The sequence below is a fragment of the Phocoena phocoena genome, chromosome 18 (assembly GCF_963924675.1).
Source record: "Phocoena phocoena chromosome 18, mPhoPho1.1, whole genome shotgun sequence".
Classification (NCBI taxonomy): domain Eukaryota; kingdom Metazoa; phylum Chordata; class Mammalia; order Artiodactyla; family Phocoenidae; genus Phocoena; species Phocoena phocoena.
The window spans coordinates 23,705,922-23,724,373 of NC_089236.1; the positions used below are offsets into that span (position 1 = coordinate 23,705,922).

An 18,452-nucleotide genomic window follows, 5' to 3' on the forward strand; every position below is an offset into this window, starting at 1 on the left:
GGGGGAGGGGAGGGAAAGCAGGAGTTGGCTAGCTTTACCACCTGGGTGTTTGGCTGGCAGGATGGTCTTGATTTCTGTTTGAGGGCTTCTTGAATTCTGTGGTTGAAACACCTGTGTGCTTGCTCTATTGATTTTGGCTCATTTCTTCAATTTAACAAGATCATCCTGGAATTTTAATAGTGTCTTCCAAGGCATTAGTAATCTCTCCCAGAGCTGCATTTCCTGTGGATTGATTAGTGCCTTAGTCATAAGATCCTCAGAGCTATTAATAGGAAATATGGAGCAGTATTGGCTCCTTACCAACAGCATTCAATAGCTGCTCCCGTTTTGACACCAAACTATTAGTAATTTGTGGGTGTTCAATATATTTAACTGACTTTTTACCCATATTGTATTCTTCTCATACTGTCTAATCCATATGCATAGAAGTCCTCAGAGAATGCACTGCAGAACCATTTCTTAATGCTTTAGGAAAATCAAGTATGTACACGACACTTCTGCGAAGTTAAAAGAAGACACCTGCGGTTTGCCTTAACTGTGGTCAGTACACAGAAGGTGAGCACTGCATGGTCTCCATCTAGGTGGGGCCTGAGGAGCCGCAGTGTCTCAAGTGTTTTTAAACACAATTTAAATTTTACTATATAATGCAACTTTCCTGAGAAAATTGTTCTTCTTACACTTATTTAAATGTGCGGCTGCCATGGCAGATGGGAATTTAATAAATGCCATATGATGATGTCAGTGAAAAAAAAAAGAAGAAGATTCCTGTGGGTGTCACACAGGAGAACTTCAGACAAGAAGAACTTACAGTGTCCACTCACACATGGATGGATATAGTTCTCTGTACTGGGGGTGGGTGTGGAAGCAGAAGTACCAGCAGCATCATACCCTCCCCAGTCCTGATCACTGAATGTTTCCAGTTGTACAATTAATGTACAGCCCGTCTCTGGTTTGCTTCCCCCTGCCTCTTCTACAGGGACTAGTAATTTTTAAAAAACCTCATCCTGTTGTTCCACTGCCCAGTGGCTCCCTGTATCTTCAGGGATCAAGTCAAAATAGCTTGGCTTAAGCACAAAGCCCTCTCTGCCCTCTGTCCTCCTGTGCCTCCATTCTCCCCTACCTCCCACAACTCACCTCTCTGCGGTCCTGCAGTCTAGGTCTCTGCTGCTCCAAGTGTGCTCCAGGGACCAGCAGTATAAGCATCACCTGGGAGCTCCACACCTGAATCAGCCTGCATTTTTTTTCAAAAATTCACCAGATTTTTTTAAAATCAATTTTTATTTATTTTTGCTGTGTTGGGTCTTCGTTTCTGTATGAGGGCTTTCTCTAGTTGTGGCAAGCGGGGGCCACTCTTCGTCGCAGTGCGCGGGCCTCTCACTGTCGTGGCCTCTCTTGTTGCGGAGCACAGCCTCCAGACGCGCAGGCTCAGTAGTTGTGGCTCACGGGCCTAGTTGCTCCGCGGCATGTGGGATCTTCCCAGGCCAGGGCTCGAACCCATGTCCCCTACATTGGCAGGCAGATTCCCAACCACTGCGCCACCAGGGAAGCCCTAGCCTGCATTTTAACACGGTCCACGGGTGATTTGTGTGCACCTTAATGTTTGAGGAGCACTGCTCTCTAATTCCCGCCTGTCTGGCCATATCCTCTCACTTCCACTATTCTGAACACTCAGTGCAGTTTGCTTTAATTTTTTACCCATGTGTCACGTGACCTTTAAAAAGTCAACACTGAAAGGCATACGTCCCTTGCATCCCTTCAATCCTACCTCCATTTCAATTCTTTAAACTCCTTGTATTACTTTTCCATTGCTGCTGTAATGATTTTTTGCCAATTTAGTGGCTTAAAACAACACACATGTATTCTCTCATAGTTCTGGAGGTCAGAAGTCAGACATGAGGATGAAGGGACTGAGGTCAGGGTGTCAGTAGGGCTGGTTCCTTCTGGAGGCTCGAGGGGAAATCAGTTCCTTGCCTCTTCCAGCGTCTCTGGGCTGCCACCATTCTTTGGCTCCTTGGCATGTGGATCACTTTAATCTTGACGTTTCATCCTCACCTCACCTTCTCTCCACATTGACCTTCTCGCCTTCCTCTCATAATGACCATTGTGATTATATATTGGTTCCACCTGGATCACACAGGCCCATATCCTGGTCTCCAGATCCTCAATTTCTGCAGAGTCCCTTTTGCCATATAAAGTACAACATCGACAACTTCCAGGGATTGGGACGCGGACATCTTTGGGGGCCACTATTCATCCTGCCAGATTCCCTTAGCTGTGTCTTTTGTTATTTGGCTCTAAATATCTGTTAACGTGTATATTGCTGTCTCTTGATTAATCAATGTTAGATCTTACTCATTTCTTTCCCCCGTTCGCCCCATATAATCATTCAGTATTTCAAGGCTTTCCTTTATTATGACTCTGAAAATATTTTCTCACTGCCAAGCCAGTTATACTCTACATTTTTTTCCTTTCAGAACTTTGAAAAAATTTCATTTTATTTTTGCATTTTCTTAGTTTCCTTTGAACATCTGATGGCCTTCCTTTAGCTTTTGTGACTGTTCTACAAAGTGCCTCTTGATGAAAATTTCCACACAATTTTCCATTTTGTGCCTGTCAGAGAACTTGTCAATTTCAGGTTTCTTTCCCTTCTGGAAATGTCCGTCCTCTCTTCCTCCTCCCTCCTGACTTAACCTGTGCTGGTTGTTCTTTTAAGCCTCGTACACAGCTGTGGTTCTGGGACTATCCTTTCACGGAATGATTCCCAACCTCATCTGCACATTGGAATCACTGGGTGGGGGGGCGGCTTTAAAGTTCCCTGATGCCTGGGTCAGAACCCCCTGAGCTCCTGCTGTATTGTGGCCTGGGCTTTAGGCTTTTAAAGCTCCCCAGGTAATTCTACTCTGCAGCTAAGGATGAGAATCACTGCTGTAACATCATCTGGGGAGTTGCTCTTGTTGCTTTTCTGTGTTGGGTTCCCTGATTTCTGGTTCTCTATTTTTTAAATTTATTTCTTTGTTTTGGTGGAGCATATTATTTAGTAGCTTGCCAAGAGAAGATGTATGATCAAGCCCTTGCACGTCTGAAACTGTCTTTATTCAGCCCTCACACCTAGCTTGCAATTTTCTGTTAAGTATTTCAAATTGCAAATAAGTTTCCTTTAGTGTTTTGAAGGCATTGCTGTTCTAACTTTGAGTTATTTGTTCCTGAGAAACCCAAGGCCATCTGAATTTGAGTTCTTACATGAGGTCTTTTCTGTGCTTCCCCTGGAAGTAATTTAATACCTCCTTTTTTCTGATATTCTGTAATTTCATATTGTGCCTTAGTGGGACGGTCATTTTTATTCATTTTAAGTCTGGAAACTTATCTCTAGTTTTAGATGATTTTCTTGTGTTATTTCTTTGATTTATTTCCCTTCATTTTCTCTTTATGGGATTCTTATTATTTAAATCTTAGGCCTCCTTGATTTATCTTCTTCTTTTTTGTAAAAATTTTTTCTCCTCTAATTTACCTTTGACTACTTTTTTCCCCTTACTTCCTGGCATATTGAGCTAGAAAAAACCCCAGTCCTTTCTCTCCTGAGTGTCTCCTTTACTCCTGCCCCACTGACACACACACACAACACTTCTGAGGCCAGGTGTGTGTGGTGTTTTCCCCACCAAGCAGTCCTGCAACACCAGCTGGGTGTCCTACCATTCAACTCAGTTCTGACACTCTGTGCCTGGTGATAGCGTCAGATTCCACAGTGTAAGGACTCAGTCCCACGAGACAGCTCCCCACTTCAGTTGCCAGTCGCAAGTGGTAGGTCCCCAAGGTACCCACAACTTCTGTCCAACTTGGCCACAAATCACAAGTTCCCACAACCTGCACCTGGGGTTTACTTAATTTACTAGAGCCACTCACAGAACTCATACTACTATATACTTACTTATGTTTACCAGTTTATTAAGGGGTGGATACAGATGAAGAGATACATAGGGTGAGGTCAGGGAGGGTCCCGAGTGCAGGAACTTCTGTCCCTGTGGAGTTAGGGTCTGGTCACCCTCCTGGTATATGGATATGTTCACCTACCTGACAGTACCCTGAACCCCCATGCCTCTGGGACTTTTATGGAGGCTTCCTCATGCAGGCATTATCAATTATTAATTCCATTTCCAGCTCCTTTTTCCTCTCTGGAGGATGGGGGTTTGAGACTGAAAATTACAAACTTCTAATCATGGCTCAGTCTTTCTGGTGACCAGCCCCCGTGCAGGAGTCATCCAGGAGCCCACATGGAGTTGCCTCAGTAGAACAAAAGATGCTCATTATGCTTTAACCACTTAGGAAATTATGAGGATTTTAAGGAGCCCTGAGTCAGGGATGGGGTCAGAGACGAAATATTAGAACAAGAGACGCTCCTAAAGCTCTTACCATTTAGGAAATTACAAAGGTTTTAGGACCTCTATGCCAGGAACTTGGGACAGATATATGTGTATATATATATATACACACACACACACACATATATATAGTCATTAGTCTCATTAATCTTTTTGTCTGGCTTCCACACTAGGCTATAAGCACTTGAGGTCTGGGGTCATGTCTGACCACAGTGCTTGTGCATAGGAGGCTGAAATATTGCTTATTGAATTAATATATTATAAGCATAGCTTGTGGGGGAGGATGACTAAAGGTGTATATTTTAGCTGAATAACAAAAAATTTATTATTAATATGTTAGATCAATATTTTATGATAGAAAAATAATGTGAATATGACATAGAAATTTCTGGGACTTAGAACTAAGAAAAATAGTGATCAAAAGTTTTTTTCCCCCTATTTTTGAACAGAAACTTCCTGTCCTGCCCAGGGATCACAGCAAGCATTAGGACTGCAAGCAACTTTGAACTCTTTGTAGTTGAGATGCCATGTGACTTCCTAGTTTCTGTGGCCTTTTCATTGACACTTTATGTGTCTAACCGTTTTCTTTTCTGACTCAAAAACTAGGACCCATATTTTGATAAAAGAACAGCAAAGTGGTTAAAAGAAAGGTATACAAATAGGTTCCTCAATAAAGTCATCATATCTGCTTTAACTATCTTACTCCTCCTTTTAGTCCCTTGAATATAAGATGTGCCCCCGGCCCCCTTCCCACCTTTCAGATCTTGTATGGGATATTTGTGATAAAAACTAACCTTCTCTAATATAAAAAGAAGGGGTCATTGGAGAATGACTCCCCCTCCTTTATATCTTATCACAGTCCCCTTGTTTTCAGGATATGGATACAACAAAGTCCTAGGATATGTGTGCCTGTCTAACGTAGCAGGGTTTGGATATATGTGGGCTTTCTGAACACATCTGGAGCTCCACCTTCCTAATGGGCAGCACTATAGCTGATACAGTTCAGAGAGCCTCGCTCCGTTTCCGGCAAGTGCTTCTTATTATTTGATGGAATATGGGTTTTATAGTGACAGAAATGGGGGAATGAATTAAGAAGCGCTTGAGAAAAATTATGGCAAGAGAAAAGGGGGGATCAGGCTACATAAACTTTATGGATTATTAGTCCAAAGAACTAGGCCTGAAATATGTCACCTGCTGCCATGATGCTGCTGGTAGTTTTATGAGAACAATGGATTTCCTACGCATTAGCTTATCAGGCTGGCCTCTCTGCCTTACAGAGGGTGGGCTACAAATCAATGTGAGGGAGAGAAAGTGACATGAACAGATAGGATACTTGAAGTCTCATAAATTCCAGCACACATGGTCTCTGTGCCCATGGGGGGAACACTGACGTGGAGGGTCACTGGGACTGAAGGACATCTTACCGTGTGTGCTGGCTCTTCCGAGGTTCCCCCTTGAGGTCCTAATTCAGCCAGAAATGTTGGCTCCTGTGCTCCTGAACAGGCTTTGCTTCCCCTCTCAGGAAGAGAAGTGAACTTCAGGTACAGATTAGGGACGCAAAGACCTAGAGAGAAAGGCATCTCTGGGATTACATGGCATCAATCAGCAGCTGACACGCTGTTTAAAGGGATAGCATTAATGAGCAGTAGACACGTCAGTGCTTCTGTAGTCAGTGTCACCATTGCTTGCCTCTGATATTTAACAGCTAGTTGGAATATTCTTGAAAAATATATTTAACTTTCCTCTGATTCAAACCCTTCTCATTAGAAAGAATAAACTATGTCGATTATCTCTGAGGGGATATTTTTAAAGCTTAATGAAACAAACATTTAGATCATCCTTTAAAATGTGCTGGATGACTGTACTTATACTCACCTTCTTTTTGTATATCCCAAGGGGCATCTGCAGACATGCATAAATCACTCAGTAAGCAACTGTATATGGAGAGCTTACTACATGCTTAGCATGAGGTTAATTTGTTAGAACCAGACCCATGATAGGCAGACCAGTACATTGTTGTGATGCTTTTTTCCCATGATTTCTGTTTTTTTTTTTGCGGTACGCGGGCCTCTCACTGCTGTGGCCTCTCCCGTTGTGGAGCACAGGCTCCGGACGCGCAGGCCCAGCGGCCATGGCTCACGGGCCCAGCCGCTCCGCGGCATGTGGGATCTTCCCGGACCGGGGCACAAACCCATGTCCCCTGCATCGGCAGGCGGACTCTCAACCACTGTGCCACCGGGGAAGCCCCTTTCCCATGATTTTTTTTCCTATACCATTACAGGCCAGAAGACAGGCTTATATGGATTCTATAAGGGAAGGAACTAAAATATTGCAAAAGATGAAGGACGAACATGGCCAGAAGGTATTCAAAGACCCAATTAGCCACTGCTAATTATTTGCTTGGGGTACTAGATAATTTTGAAGGGTTTCGGAACAGAAATTCTTACATACATGAAAATTCCGAAAAATAAAAAAAACCCACAGGTGTTAAAAATGGTGAGATGTGAATGTGTTTTAAGAGTATGGTGGTATGGTGGCTCCTTCTGGTCAAAACTCTCGTGATACTTAGCCTCATAGGGGCTACAGTGTGTCTGCTGTAGTTGGTGCCAGCATCTCATGGAGAAGATGACAGAACACTTGGGAACTTATGATCTACAAAACATAACCAATGCCACTGCCATTTTTTAAACCAAAGATATATGATATTGCAAATAGTGTCCAGAGACTACTATAATGCATAACAAACAAAGCAGGCGTACAAAATCATGAAACTGGCTTAAATGTTCATCTAAAAATATACATAGAATGAAAAGTAAGGATACTCTACACATATACAAATATGTGAGGCATTCCAAACAAAACATAAAATTCCAAATAAAACGAGCAAGAGGAATCAGTGAAATGAATACAGAACCTCCTAAGAAAAGTACTTCAAGGGTAATCCTTATTAGAATATGAAATTTCTGGCATGTAACTAAAAACAGTGTTGTGACTTGATGGTCATACCTGCCTTTGATACGTAGGCTCAGTGGTGCCAGGGGCTCCTCAACAAGAGCTGGGAGTGATGGGGAAGATGGGAGTCAGCTCCAAGGAGCCACTTCATTTCAGGTCCTTTAAAAGAGCAAAATAAATTATTCAGCTAGTTGAAGACCATTATATTCCCCATCATTTTTATTTTCCAGCTTTTTTCTTGCTGTGTTTATGGTGATATCCTGTCATTTCTTCCAGAATATCTTTTTTTAAAAATAAATTTATTTATTTTTTTATTTATGGCTGTGTTGGGTCTTTGTTGCTGTGCGCAGGCTTTCTCTAGTTGTGGTGAGCGGGGGCTACTCTTCATTGTGGTGCGTGGGCTTCTCGTTGTGGTGGCTTCTCTTGTTGTGGAGCACAGGCTTTAGGTGCGTGGGCTTCAGTAGTTGTGGCACATGGGCTCAGTAATTGTGGCTCGCGGGCTCCAGAGCACAGGCTCAGTAGTTGTGGCACACGAGCTTAGCTGCTCCATGGCATGTGGGATCTTCCCGGGCCAGGGATCGAACCCGTGTCCCCTATATTGGCAGGCGGATTCTTAACCACTGTGGCACCAGGGAAGCCCTCTTCCAGAATGTCTCTTAAATCTGTTTCTTCAATTATACAATTAACTGAATTCTAACTCCCATTCTGAGTTCCTTGATTTCGTTTAATTTGGTTATTTTCCATTATGTCTTTGTTGCACAAGGTAACTTATTATAGCAATTGTGGGTGGAAATCATATTATGAAATATGTACTAATTGTCGTTGCTCTAATTTGACCCTTTTTTTTTTTTTTGCCGTACGCGGGTTGCTGTATGCGGGCCTCTCACTGTTGTGGCCTCTCCCGTTGCGGAGCACAGGCTCCGGACGCGCAGCCTCAGCGGCCATGGCTCACGGGCCCAGCTGCTCCGCGGCATGTGGGATCTTCCCACACCGGGGCACGATCCCATGTCCCCTGCATCGGCAGGCGGACTCTCAACCACTGCACCACCAGGGAAGCCCAATTTGACCCTTTTGAGTGCTACGCTCCTCCCAAAAGTGGCCAACTTCTTACTCTTTCATAATTTCATCCAGCATATGATATGAATGACTGTGTCGCTGAGCTGTTTTGTGCATAGTACGTAGTAATTAAATTGTTGAAAGAAATAATGTAAGTTGCCAATTTAGTTATTAAGCTACTATATAAGCAATAAGGAAACCATGAAACATTTTTATCCCTTGGTGTTTAACAATTTTTTTTTCTTCTGACAAAGGCCTCATATTGAAATCCACAATTAAAGAAGCAATGTTTTAGTAAGATTCTAGTAATTAGCATGTGGAAACTAAATCTGGTATACACTCATGTTGTATTTTCAGTAATGTCTGTTAAATCACATGAAGTGTTTCTGTGATCTTTTAACTTATTCCTAGGTCCTGAGGGACTTAGATACCGAGGGGAGTGTTGTGAAATCATTGTAGATACGATTTACTTTAAAATAACTTTTAGTGAGTTTTAAATAGTATTTTATAAAGTTTGGTGTATATATTCAAAATGTGAAAACCATTAAAAGTAGAACATTTTATAAAGAGAATGCTCAACAGATTAGAAAATCAGATCTGGGATTTAATTTTCGGGTTGAGCAGTTACTTTAGACAGTGAAAATTAAGCTTTTTATTTCTTAATCTTGTTTTTCTTATGGAGTTAGACAAATATTGATACATACATATTTTCTGGTTATTGATTAAATTTTTTTTACATAAATTATTCCCCTTTACTTACTGAAGCTTTCAGTAAAATGAAGTGCGAGCGTATAGATAATTCCATCACTAGGGACTTCAATAAGGGTAGAATATATAAGGATATTTACCTTTTTTTTGCTTGTCTCCCTTTTTGCTCAGTCTGTCATTGTTGGAAAATGTCCCCTGGAGGCATTTCCTGGCTGGCAGAGTCTGTTACTCCTTATCACTTCAATGGTTTACCTTAAGAAAACGAGAAGAATCATGTTTATGATAGGAAGATACAGAAAATAACACATTCAAATAAACCTACCTAGGGAGACAAAAGACCTGTATGCAGAAAACTATAAGACACTGATGAAAGAAATTAAAGATGATACCAACAGATGGAGAGATATACCATGTTCTTGGATTGGAAGAATCAATACTGTGAAAATGACTATACTACCGAAAGCAGTCTACAGATTCGATGCAATCCCTATCAAATTACCAATGGCATTTTTTACAGAACTAGAACAAAAATATGTTAAGATTTGTATGGAGACACAAAAGACCCCGAAAAGCCAAAGCAGTCTTGAGGGAAAAAAACAGAGCTGGAGGAATCAGACTCCCTGACTTCAGACTATACTGCAAAGCTACAGTAATCAAGACAATATGGTACTGGCACAAAAACAGAAATATAGATCGATGGAACAAGATAGAAAGCCCAGAGATAAACCCACGCACCTGTGGTCAACTAATGTATGACAAAGGAGGCAAGGATATACAATGGAGAAAAGACAGTCTCTTCAATAAGTGGTGCTGGGAAAACGGGACAACTACATATAAATGAATGAAGTTAGAACACTCCCTAACGCCATACACAAAAATAAACTTAAAATGGATTAAAAACCTAAATGTAAGACCAGACACTATCAAACTCTTAGAGGAAAACATAGGCAGAACACTCTATGACATAAATCACAGCAAGATCTTTTCTGATCCACATCCTAGAGTAATGGAAATAAAAGCAAAAATAAACAAATGGGACCTAATGAAACTTCAAAGCTTTTGCACAGCAAAGGAAACCATAAACAAGACGAAAAGACAATCTTCAGAATGGGAGAAAATATTTGGAAATGAATCAATGGACAAAGGATTAATTTCCAAAATATATAAACAGCTCATGCAGCTCAATATTAAATAAACAAACAACCCAATCCAAAAATGGGCAGAAGACCTAAATAGACATTTCTCCAAAGAAGACATACAGATGGCCAAGAAGCACATGAAAAGCTGCTCAACATCACTAATTATTAGAGAAATGCAAATCAAAACTACAGTGAGGTATCACACCAGTTAGAATGGGCATCATCAGAAAATCTACAAACAGCAAATGCTGGAGAGGGTGTGGAGGAAAGGGAACCCTCTTGCACTGTTGGTGGGCATGTGAATTGATACAGCCACTATGGAGAACAGTACGGAGGTTCCTTAAAAAAGTAAAAACAGAATTACCATATGATCCAGCAATCCCACTACTGGGTGTATACCCAGAGAAAACAATAATTCAAAAAGACACATGCACCCCAGTGTTCACTGCAGCACTATTTACAACAGCCAGGTCATGGAAGCAACCTAAATGCCCATCAACAGATGAATGGATAAAGAAGTTGTGGTACATATATACAATGGAATATTATGCAGCCATAAAAAGAATGAAATTAGGTCATTTGTTGAGACGTGGATGGATCTAGAGACTGTCATACGGAGTGAAGTAAGTTAGAAAGAGAAAAGTAAATATTGTATATTAATGCATATATGTGGAACCTAGAAAAATGGTACAGATGAACCGGTTTGCAGGGCAGAAATAGAGACACAGATGTAGAGAACCAACGTATGGACACCAAGTGGGGAAAGCCACGGGGGGGTGGGCATGGTGGTGTGATGGATTGTGCGATTGGGATTGACATGTATACACAGAAGTGTATAAAATTGATGACTAATAAGAAAAAGTAAATATATAAAAAGTAAATAAAAAGTATAAAAAGTAAATAAAACAAAATTCAAAAAAAAGAATCACGTTTATGGTAGGAAGATACAGAAAATAACACATTTGTATCATTGCGTCTATTCATGTTTGTTCATTCCATTCATTCAACAAGTATTTATTGAACACCTCCTGTGGAGTTGGAGAGTAGATTCTCTAGGTTAAGTTGAGGTGACAGCACATTGATCCTGCCCTGTATGTCCCTGACTTTCACATTCTTACATTACTCTGGTCTCTGGTGACAGTAGGTTCTTCCTTAAGTTTAACTTCTCAGTATTTTACATTTGATTCAATTCCCTCTTCTAGAAATTTAGTTACAATTCCTTTTCCAAACTATACCTTCAGTATATTCTTCTCCACTGACTACTACATTTTTTGTCAACAAACATGCTGACTCTTGCCATTCTAAATAAAGAAGCCAACCCACTCCTTCCTTGATTCTGCTATCCTCAGAGCTAACACCTTTTCTGCCTCTACCAAAACAAACAAACAAAAAGGACAAAGGTAATATTACTGTAATCATACCTTTACTGCCCACTTTGTCCTTAATGCTTTATGTTCTGGTTTATATTCATAAATGTTCTTACTGAAACTGCTCTCTAAAGGTAAAATCCCTTCTGAACATTCAATGTAGTGGTCTTTTTGCAATCCCTCTATCCCTGTAACTCTGACATTATTTAACACCATATAAAGCTTTCCTTTTCTGGCTTTTTTTTTTTTTTTTTTTTTTGGTACGCGGGCCTCTCACTGCTGTGGTCTCTCCCGTTGCAGAGTACAGGCTCCGGATGCGCAAGATCAGCGGCCATGGCTCACGGGCCCAGCCGCTCCACGGCACGTGGGATCTTCCCCGACTGGGGCACGAACCTGTGTCCCCTGCATCGGCAGGCAGACACTCAACCACTGCGCCACCAGGGAAGCCCTTTTTTTTTTTTCCACTTTATTATTCTGGTTGATCTATCTCAGAGTAATCCATCCCAGTATTCATCCATCCATCCATCCATCCTGTCAACAAACATGTATTGAGCTCCTATTATGTACTGAGCCTTCTGCAAGATGCTGGAGCTCCAATTAGAAACAGGATAGACAAGGTCCCTGCTCTCCTGAATTTTACTTTTTCATGGAGAAGATGGACAAAAGGAGACAAAAAACATTGCACTTTTATTTTATAGTGATTAATCATTTGGTAGTAATTAATGCTATACAAGAAAAAATTGTGTGTTGTGATAACTTGCGTGGTGTACAAAATATTGTCGATTGCCTAATTCTCTCCTAAAACCTTGTTTTTTTCCTTCATGTATTCATCCTATTTACCATGGCCTGTATTTCCAAGAAGTCAGAAGAAATCAGTCCAGGGATCCATTTGCAAATGGTCTAACTGATCATGGAAATTCTAGTCTCCTTAACTATGATTGGTTCAGCCATTGATATGGGAAGTAGTTCCAACCAATGAGACTTATGAGAAGCCTACCTTTTAGTACAGATTTTTATTAATATGTAATATACTACTCTTCCCATTTAGTGATTTTTAGCTTTATGTTTTTGGTCTTTTAATTTTGTATGATTCTAATATATTTTTCTGCCATCCTTCTTGTTAGAATTTATGTGGCAATTTCTTTTTCCATCACTTAACCCCTGTGTGTCACTTGGCTTAAATTAGATTTCTAGTGACAAAAATGGCTGATTTTCATTTTACCCAATTTCATAGTCTCTTTTAATATATTCTCATTTATTGTGATTGCTAGTGTATTTGCACATATTCTTGCTACATAATTTACTTTTTTCCCCTAATATCTTTATCGGAGTATAATTACTTTACAGTGTTAGTTTCTGCTGTATAACAAAGTGAATCAGCTGTATGCATACGTATATCCCCATATCCCCTCCCTCTTGCGTCTCCCTCCCACCCTCCTTATCCCACCTCTCTAGGTGGTCGCAAAGCACTGAGCTGATCTCCCTGTGCTATGCAGCTGCTTCCCACTAGCTATTTTACATTTGGTAGTGTACATATGTCCATGCCACTCTCTCACTTCGTCTCAGCTTACCCTTCCCCCTCCCTGTGTCCTCAAGTCCATTCTCTACGTCTGTGTCTTTATTCCTGCCCTGCCCCTAGGTTCATCGGAACCATTTTTTTTTTTTAGATTCCATATATATGTGTTAGCATACGGTATTTGTTTTTCTCTTTCTGACTTACTTCACTCTGTATGACAGACTCTATGACTTCTTTATATGGCTGAGTAATATTCCATTATATATATGTGTGCCACACTTCTTTATCCATTCATTTGTCGATGGACTCTTAGGTTGCTTCCATGTCCTGGCTATTGTAAATAGTGATGCAGTGAACATTGTGGTACATGACTGTTTTTGAATTATGGTTTTCTCAGTGTATATGCCCAGTAGTGGGACTGCTGGGTCATATGGTAGTTCTATTTTTAGTTTATTAAGAAACCTCCATAATTTTCTCCATAGTGGCGGTATCAGTTTCCACGAAAGGTGCAAGAGGGTTCCCTTTCTTCCACAGCCTCTCCAGCATTTATAGTTTGTAGATTTTTTGATGATGGCCATTCTCACCGGTGTGAGGTGATACCTCATTGTAGTTTTGATTTGCATTTCTCTAATGATTAGTGATGTTGAGCATCTTTTCATGAGTGAGTTGGCAATCTGTATATCTTCTGTGGAGAAATGTCTGTTTAGGTCTTCTGCCCATTTTTGGATTGGGTTGTTTGTTTTTTTGATACTGAGCTGCATGAGCTGTTTGTATATTTTGGAGATTCTTTGTCAGTTGCTTCGTTTGCAAATATTTTCTCCCATTCTGGGGATTGTCTTTTTGTCTTTTTTATGGTTTCCTTTGCTGTGCAAAAGCTTTGAAGTTTCGTTAGGTCCCATTTGTTTTTTTTGTTTTTATTTCTATTTCTCTAGGAGGTGGGTCAAAAAGGATCTTGCTGTGATTTATGTCATAGAGTGTTTTGCCTATGTTTTCCTCTAAGAGTTTTATAGTGCCTGGCCTTACATTTAGGTCTTTAATCCATTTTGAGTTTATTTTTGTGTATGGTGTTAGGTGGTGTTCTAATTTCATTCTTTTACATGTAGCTGTCCAGTTTTCCCAGCCACTTATTGAAGAGGCTGTCTTTTTTCTATTGTATACTCTTGCCTCCTTTGTCAAATATAAGGTGACCATATGTTCGTGGGTTTATCTCTGGGCTTTCTATCCTGTTCCATTGATCTATATTTCTGTTTTTGTGCTAGTACCATACTGTCTTGATTACTGTAGCTTTGTAGTATAGTCTGAGGTCTGGGAGCCTGATTCCTCCAGCTCCACTTTTCTTTCTCAAGATTGCTTTGGCTATTCGGGGTCTTCTGTTTTTCCATGCAAATTTGAAGTTTTTTGTTCTAATTCTGTGAAAAATGCCATTGGTCGTTTGATAGGGATTGCTTTGAATTTGTAGATTGTTTTGGGTAGTATAGTCATTTTCACAATGTTGATTCTTCCAGTTCAAGACATAGTATATCTCTCCATCTGTTTGTGTCATCTTTAATTTCTTTCATCAGTGTCTTATAGTTTTCTGCATACAAGTCTTTTGTCTTCTTAGGTAGATTTATTCCTAGGTATTTTATTCTTTTTGTTGTAATGGTAATGGGAGTGTTTCCTTAATGTCTGTTTCAGATTTTTCATCATTAGTGTATAGGAATGCAAGAGATTTCTGTGCATTAATTTTGTATCCTGCTACTTTACCAAATTCATTGATTAGCTCTGGTAGTTTTCTGGTAGCATCTTTAGGATTCTCTATGTAAAGTATCATGTCATCTGCAAATAGTGACAGTTTTACTTCTTCTTTTCTGATCTGGATTCCTTTTATTTCTTCTCTTCTCTGATTGCCGTGGCAAAAACTTCCAAAACTATGTTGAATAACAGTGGTGAGAGTGGGAAACCTTGTCTTGTTCCTCATCTTAGAGGAAATGGTTTCAGTTTTTCACCATTGAGAATGATGTTGGCTGTGGGTTTGTCATATATGGCTTTAATTATGTTGAGGTAAGTCCCCTCTATTTCTACTTTCTGGAGGGTTTTTATCATAAATGGGTGTTGAATTTTGTCACAACCTTTTCCTGCATCTATTGAGATGATCATATGGTTTTTCTCCTTCAATTTGTTAATATGGTGTGTCACATCAATTGATTTGCGTATATTGAGGAATCCTGGCATTCCTGGGATAAACCCCACTTGATCATAGTGTATGATCCTTTTAATGTGCTGTTGGATTCTGTTTGCTAGTATTTTGTTGAGGAATGTTACATCTATGTTCATCAGTGATATTGGCTTGTAGTTTTCTTTGTTTGTAACATCTTTGTCTGGTTTTGTATCAGGGTGATGCTGACCTCGTAGAATGAGTTTGGGAGTGTTCCTCCCTCTGCTATATTTTGGAAGAGTTTGAGAAGGATAGGTGTTAGCTCTTCTCTAAATGTTTGATAGAATTTACCTGTGAAGCCGTCTGGTCCTGGGCTTTTGTTTGTTGGAAGATTTTTTTTTTTTTTTTTTTGCAGTATGCGGGCTTCTCACTGTTGTGGCCTCTCCCGTTGCGGAGCACAGGCTCCGGACGCGCAGGCTCAACGGCCATGGCTCCCAGGCCCAGCCACTCTGTGGCATGTGGGATCCTCCCGGACCGGGGCACGAATCTGTGTCCCTTGCATCGGCAGGCAGACTCTCAACCATTGCACCACCAGGGAAGCCCTCCCTTTTTTTCTTGATGAGTCTGGCTAATGGTTTATCAATTTTGTTTATCTTCTCAAAGAACCAGCTTTTAGTATTATTGATCTTTGCTACCATTTCCTTCATTTCATTTTCATTTATTTCTGATTGGATCTTTATGATTTCTTTCCTTCTGCTAACTTTGGGTTTTTTTTTTTTGTTCTTTCTCTAATTGCTTTCGGTGTAAGGTTAGGTTGTTTGAGATGTTTCTTGTTTCTTTAGGTAGGATTGCATCGCTATAAGCTTCCCTCTTAGAACTGCTTTTACTGCATCCCATAGGGTTTGGGTCGTCGTGTTTTCATTGTCATTTGTTTCTAGGTATTTTTTATTTCTTCTTTGATTTCTTCAGTGATCTCTTGGTTATTTAGTAGCGTATTGCTTGGCCTCCATGTGTTTGTACTTTTTACAATTTTTTTCCTGTAATTGATATCTAGTCTCATAGAGTTGTGGTCAGAAAAGTTACTTGACACGATTTCAATTTTCTTAAATTTAACAAGGCTTGATTTGTGACCCAAGATATGGTCTATCCTGGAGAACGTTCCATGAGCACTTGAGAAGAAAGTGTATTCTGTTGTTTTTGGATGGAATGTCCTATAAATATCAATTAAATGCATCTTGTTTAATGTGTCATTTGAAGCTTGTGTTTCCTGTGTTTTTTTCATTTTGGATGATATGTCCATTGGCGAAAGTTGGGTGTTAAAGTCCCTTACTACGCTTGTGTTACTATCGATTTCCCCTTCTATGGCTGTTAGCATCTGCCTTATGTATTGAGGTGGTCCCGTGTTGGGTACATAAATATTTACAATTTTTCTATCTTCTTCTTGGATTGATCTGTTGTTCATTATGTAATGTCCCTGTTTGTCTCTTGTAATAGTCTTTATTTTAAAGTCTATTTTGTCTGATATGAGAATTGCTACTCAAGCTTTTTTTTTTTTTTTTTTTTTTGCGGTACGCGGGCCTCTCACTGTTGTGGCCTCTCCCGTTGTGAAGCACAGGCTCCAGATGTGCAGGCTCAGCGGCCATGGCTCACGGGACCAGCCGCTCCGCGGCATGTGGGATCTTCCGGGACCGGGGCATGAACCCGTGTCCCCTGCATTGGCAGGCAGACTCTCAACCACTGTGCCACCAGGGAAGCCCCCAGCTTTCTTTTGATTTCCATTTGTATGGAATATCTTTTTCCATCCCCTCACTTTCAGTCTGTATGTGTCCCTAGGTCTGAAGTGGGTAGACAGCATATGTATGGGTCTTGTTTATGTATCCATTCAGCCAGTCTATGTCTTTTGGTTGGTGCTTTTAATCCATTTACATTTAAGGTCATTATCCATATGTATGTTCCTATTACCATTTTCTTAATTGCTTCGGGTTTGTTTTTGTAGGTCTTTTCCTTCTCTTATGTTTCTTGCGTAGAGAAGTTCCTTTAGCATTTGTTGTAAAGCTGGTTTGGTGGTGCTGAATTCTCTTAGCTTTTGCTTGTCTGTAAAGGTTTTAATATCTCTGTATAATCTGAATGAGATCCTTTCTGTGTAAGGTAATCTTGGTTGTTGGTTCTTCCCTTTCATCACTTTAAATATGTCCTGCCACTCCCTTCTGGCTTGCAGAGTTTCTGCTGAAAGTTCAGCTGTTAACCTTATGGGGATTCCCGTGTATGTTATTTGTTGCTTTTCCCTTGCTGCTTTTAACATTTTTTCTTTGTATTTAATTTTTGATAGTTTGATTAATATGTGTCTCAGTGTGTGTCTCTTTGGGTTTATCCTTATGGAAGTCTCTGCGCGTCTTCGAATTGACTATTTACTTTTCCACGTTGGGGAAGTTTTTGACTATAACTCTTCAAATATATTCTCAGACCCTTTCTTTTTGTCTTCGTCTTCTGGGACCCCTATAATTTGAATGTTGGTGTGTTTAATGTTGTCCCAGAGGTCTCTGAGACTGTCCTCAATTCTTCTCATTCTTTTTTGTTTTTTTTAATTCTGCTGGAATTTATTTCCACCCTTTTATCTTCCAGGTCAATTATCCATTCTTCTGCCTCAGTTATTCTGTTACTGATTCCTTCTAGGGTATTTTTTCACTCTCCTACTTTACCCATGAGTATTTACTTCCTTGGATTTGGTTGGTCTCCTCTTGATATTTTGAGGTCATTTCCACTTTTTCCCATAGCCAAGGACATCTTTGTTCTTCTGGGCAAAGTTACTACTGTGGGGAACCACAGAACCAAGACTCCTCTAAGCTGTCCCCGGCCCCAAACTCTTCTCCTGTTTTAAAAATCATTCAAAGTAGGGGTTCTTGAACTTCATGGCATTAACTCTCCTGCTTCTACTATGCTTTTCCTCTTGTTGAGTTGAGAGAACACTCTCTCCTGGGAGAAGTATGTCCTGTCCGTGTGATGGCACTTTCATGTTTACATAAAGCAGTCAAGCTGAACCATGTCAGAACACGTCCCACCGGAATTCAAACATGATTTTAAAATGACCCTATCCTAGTCTCCAGTTACTACAGCCTTGCTTTGGAACACGCCTTTAAACTCATCAGCTTTCTCAAGCATCCAGCCTTGAACACACTTGTTTGTTGTATAGTTGAGCCTTTG

General features: G+C 40.3%; 1 protein-coding gene across 1 annotated transcript in view; it reads left to right on the forward strand.

Moving 5' to 3' along the window:
* Positions 1-18,452, forward strand: part of EPSTI1 (epithelial stromal interaction 1) — an 85,598-nt gene that overhangs the window by 57,791 nt on the left and 9,355 nt on the right. Inside the window, exon 8 of the mRNA XM_065896182.1 lies at positions 6,658-6,738. Coding sequence (XP_065752254.1) covers positions 6,658-6,738 — 81 coding nt within the window. The remainder of the gene's footprint in view (positions 1-6,657; positions 6,739-18,452) is intronic.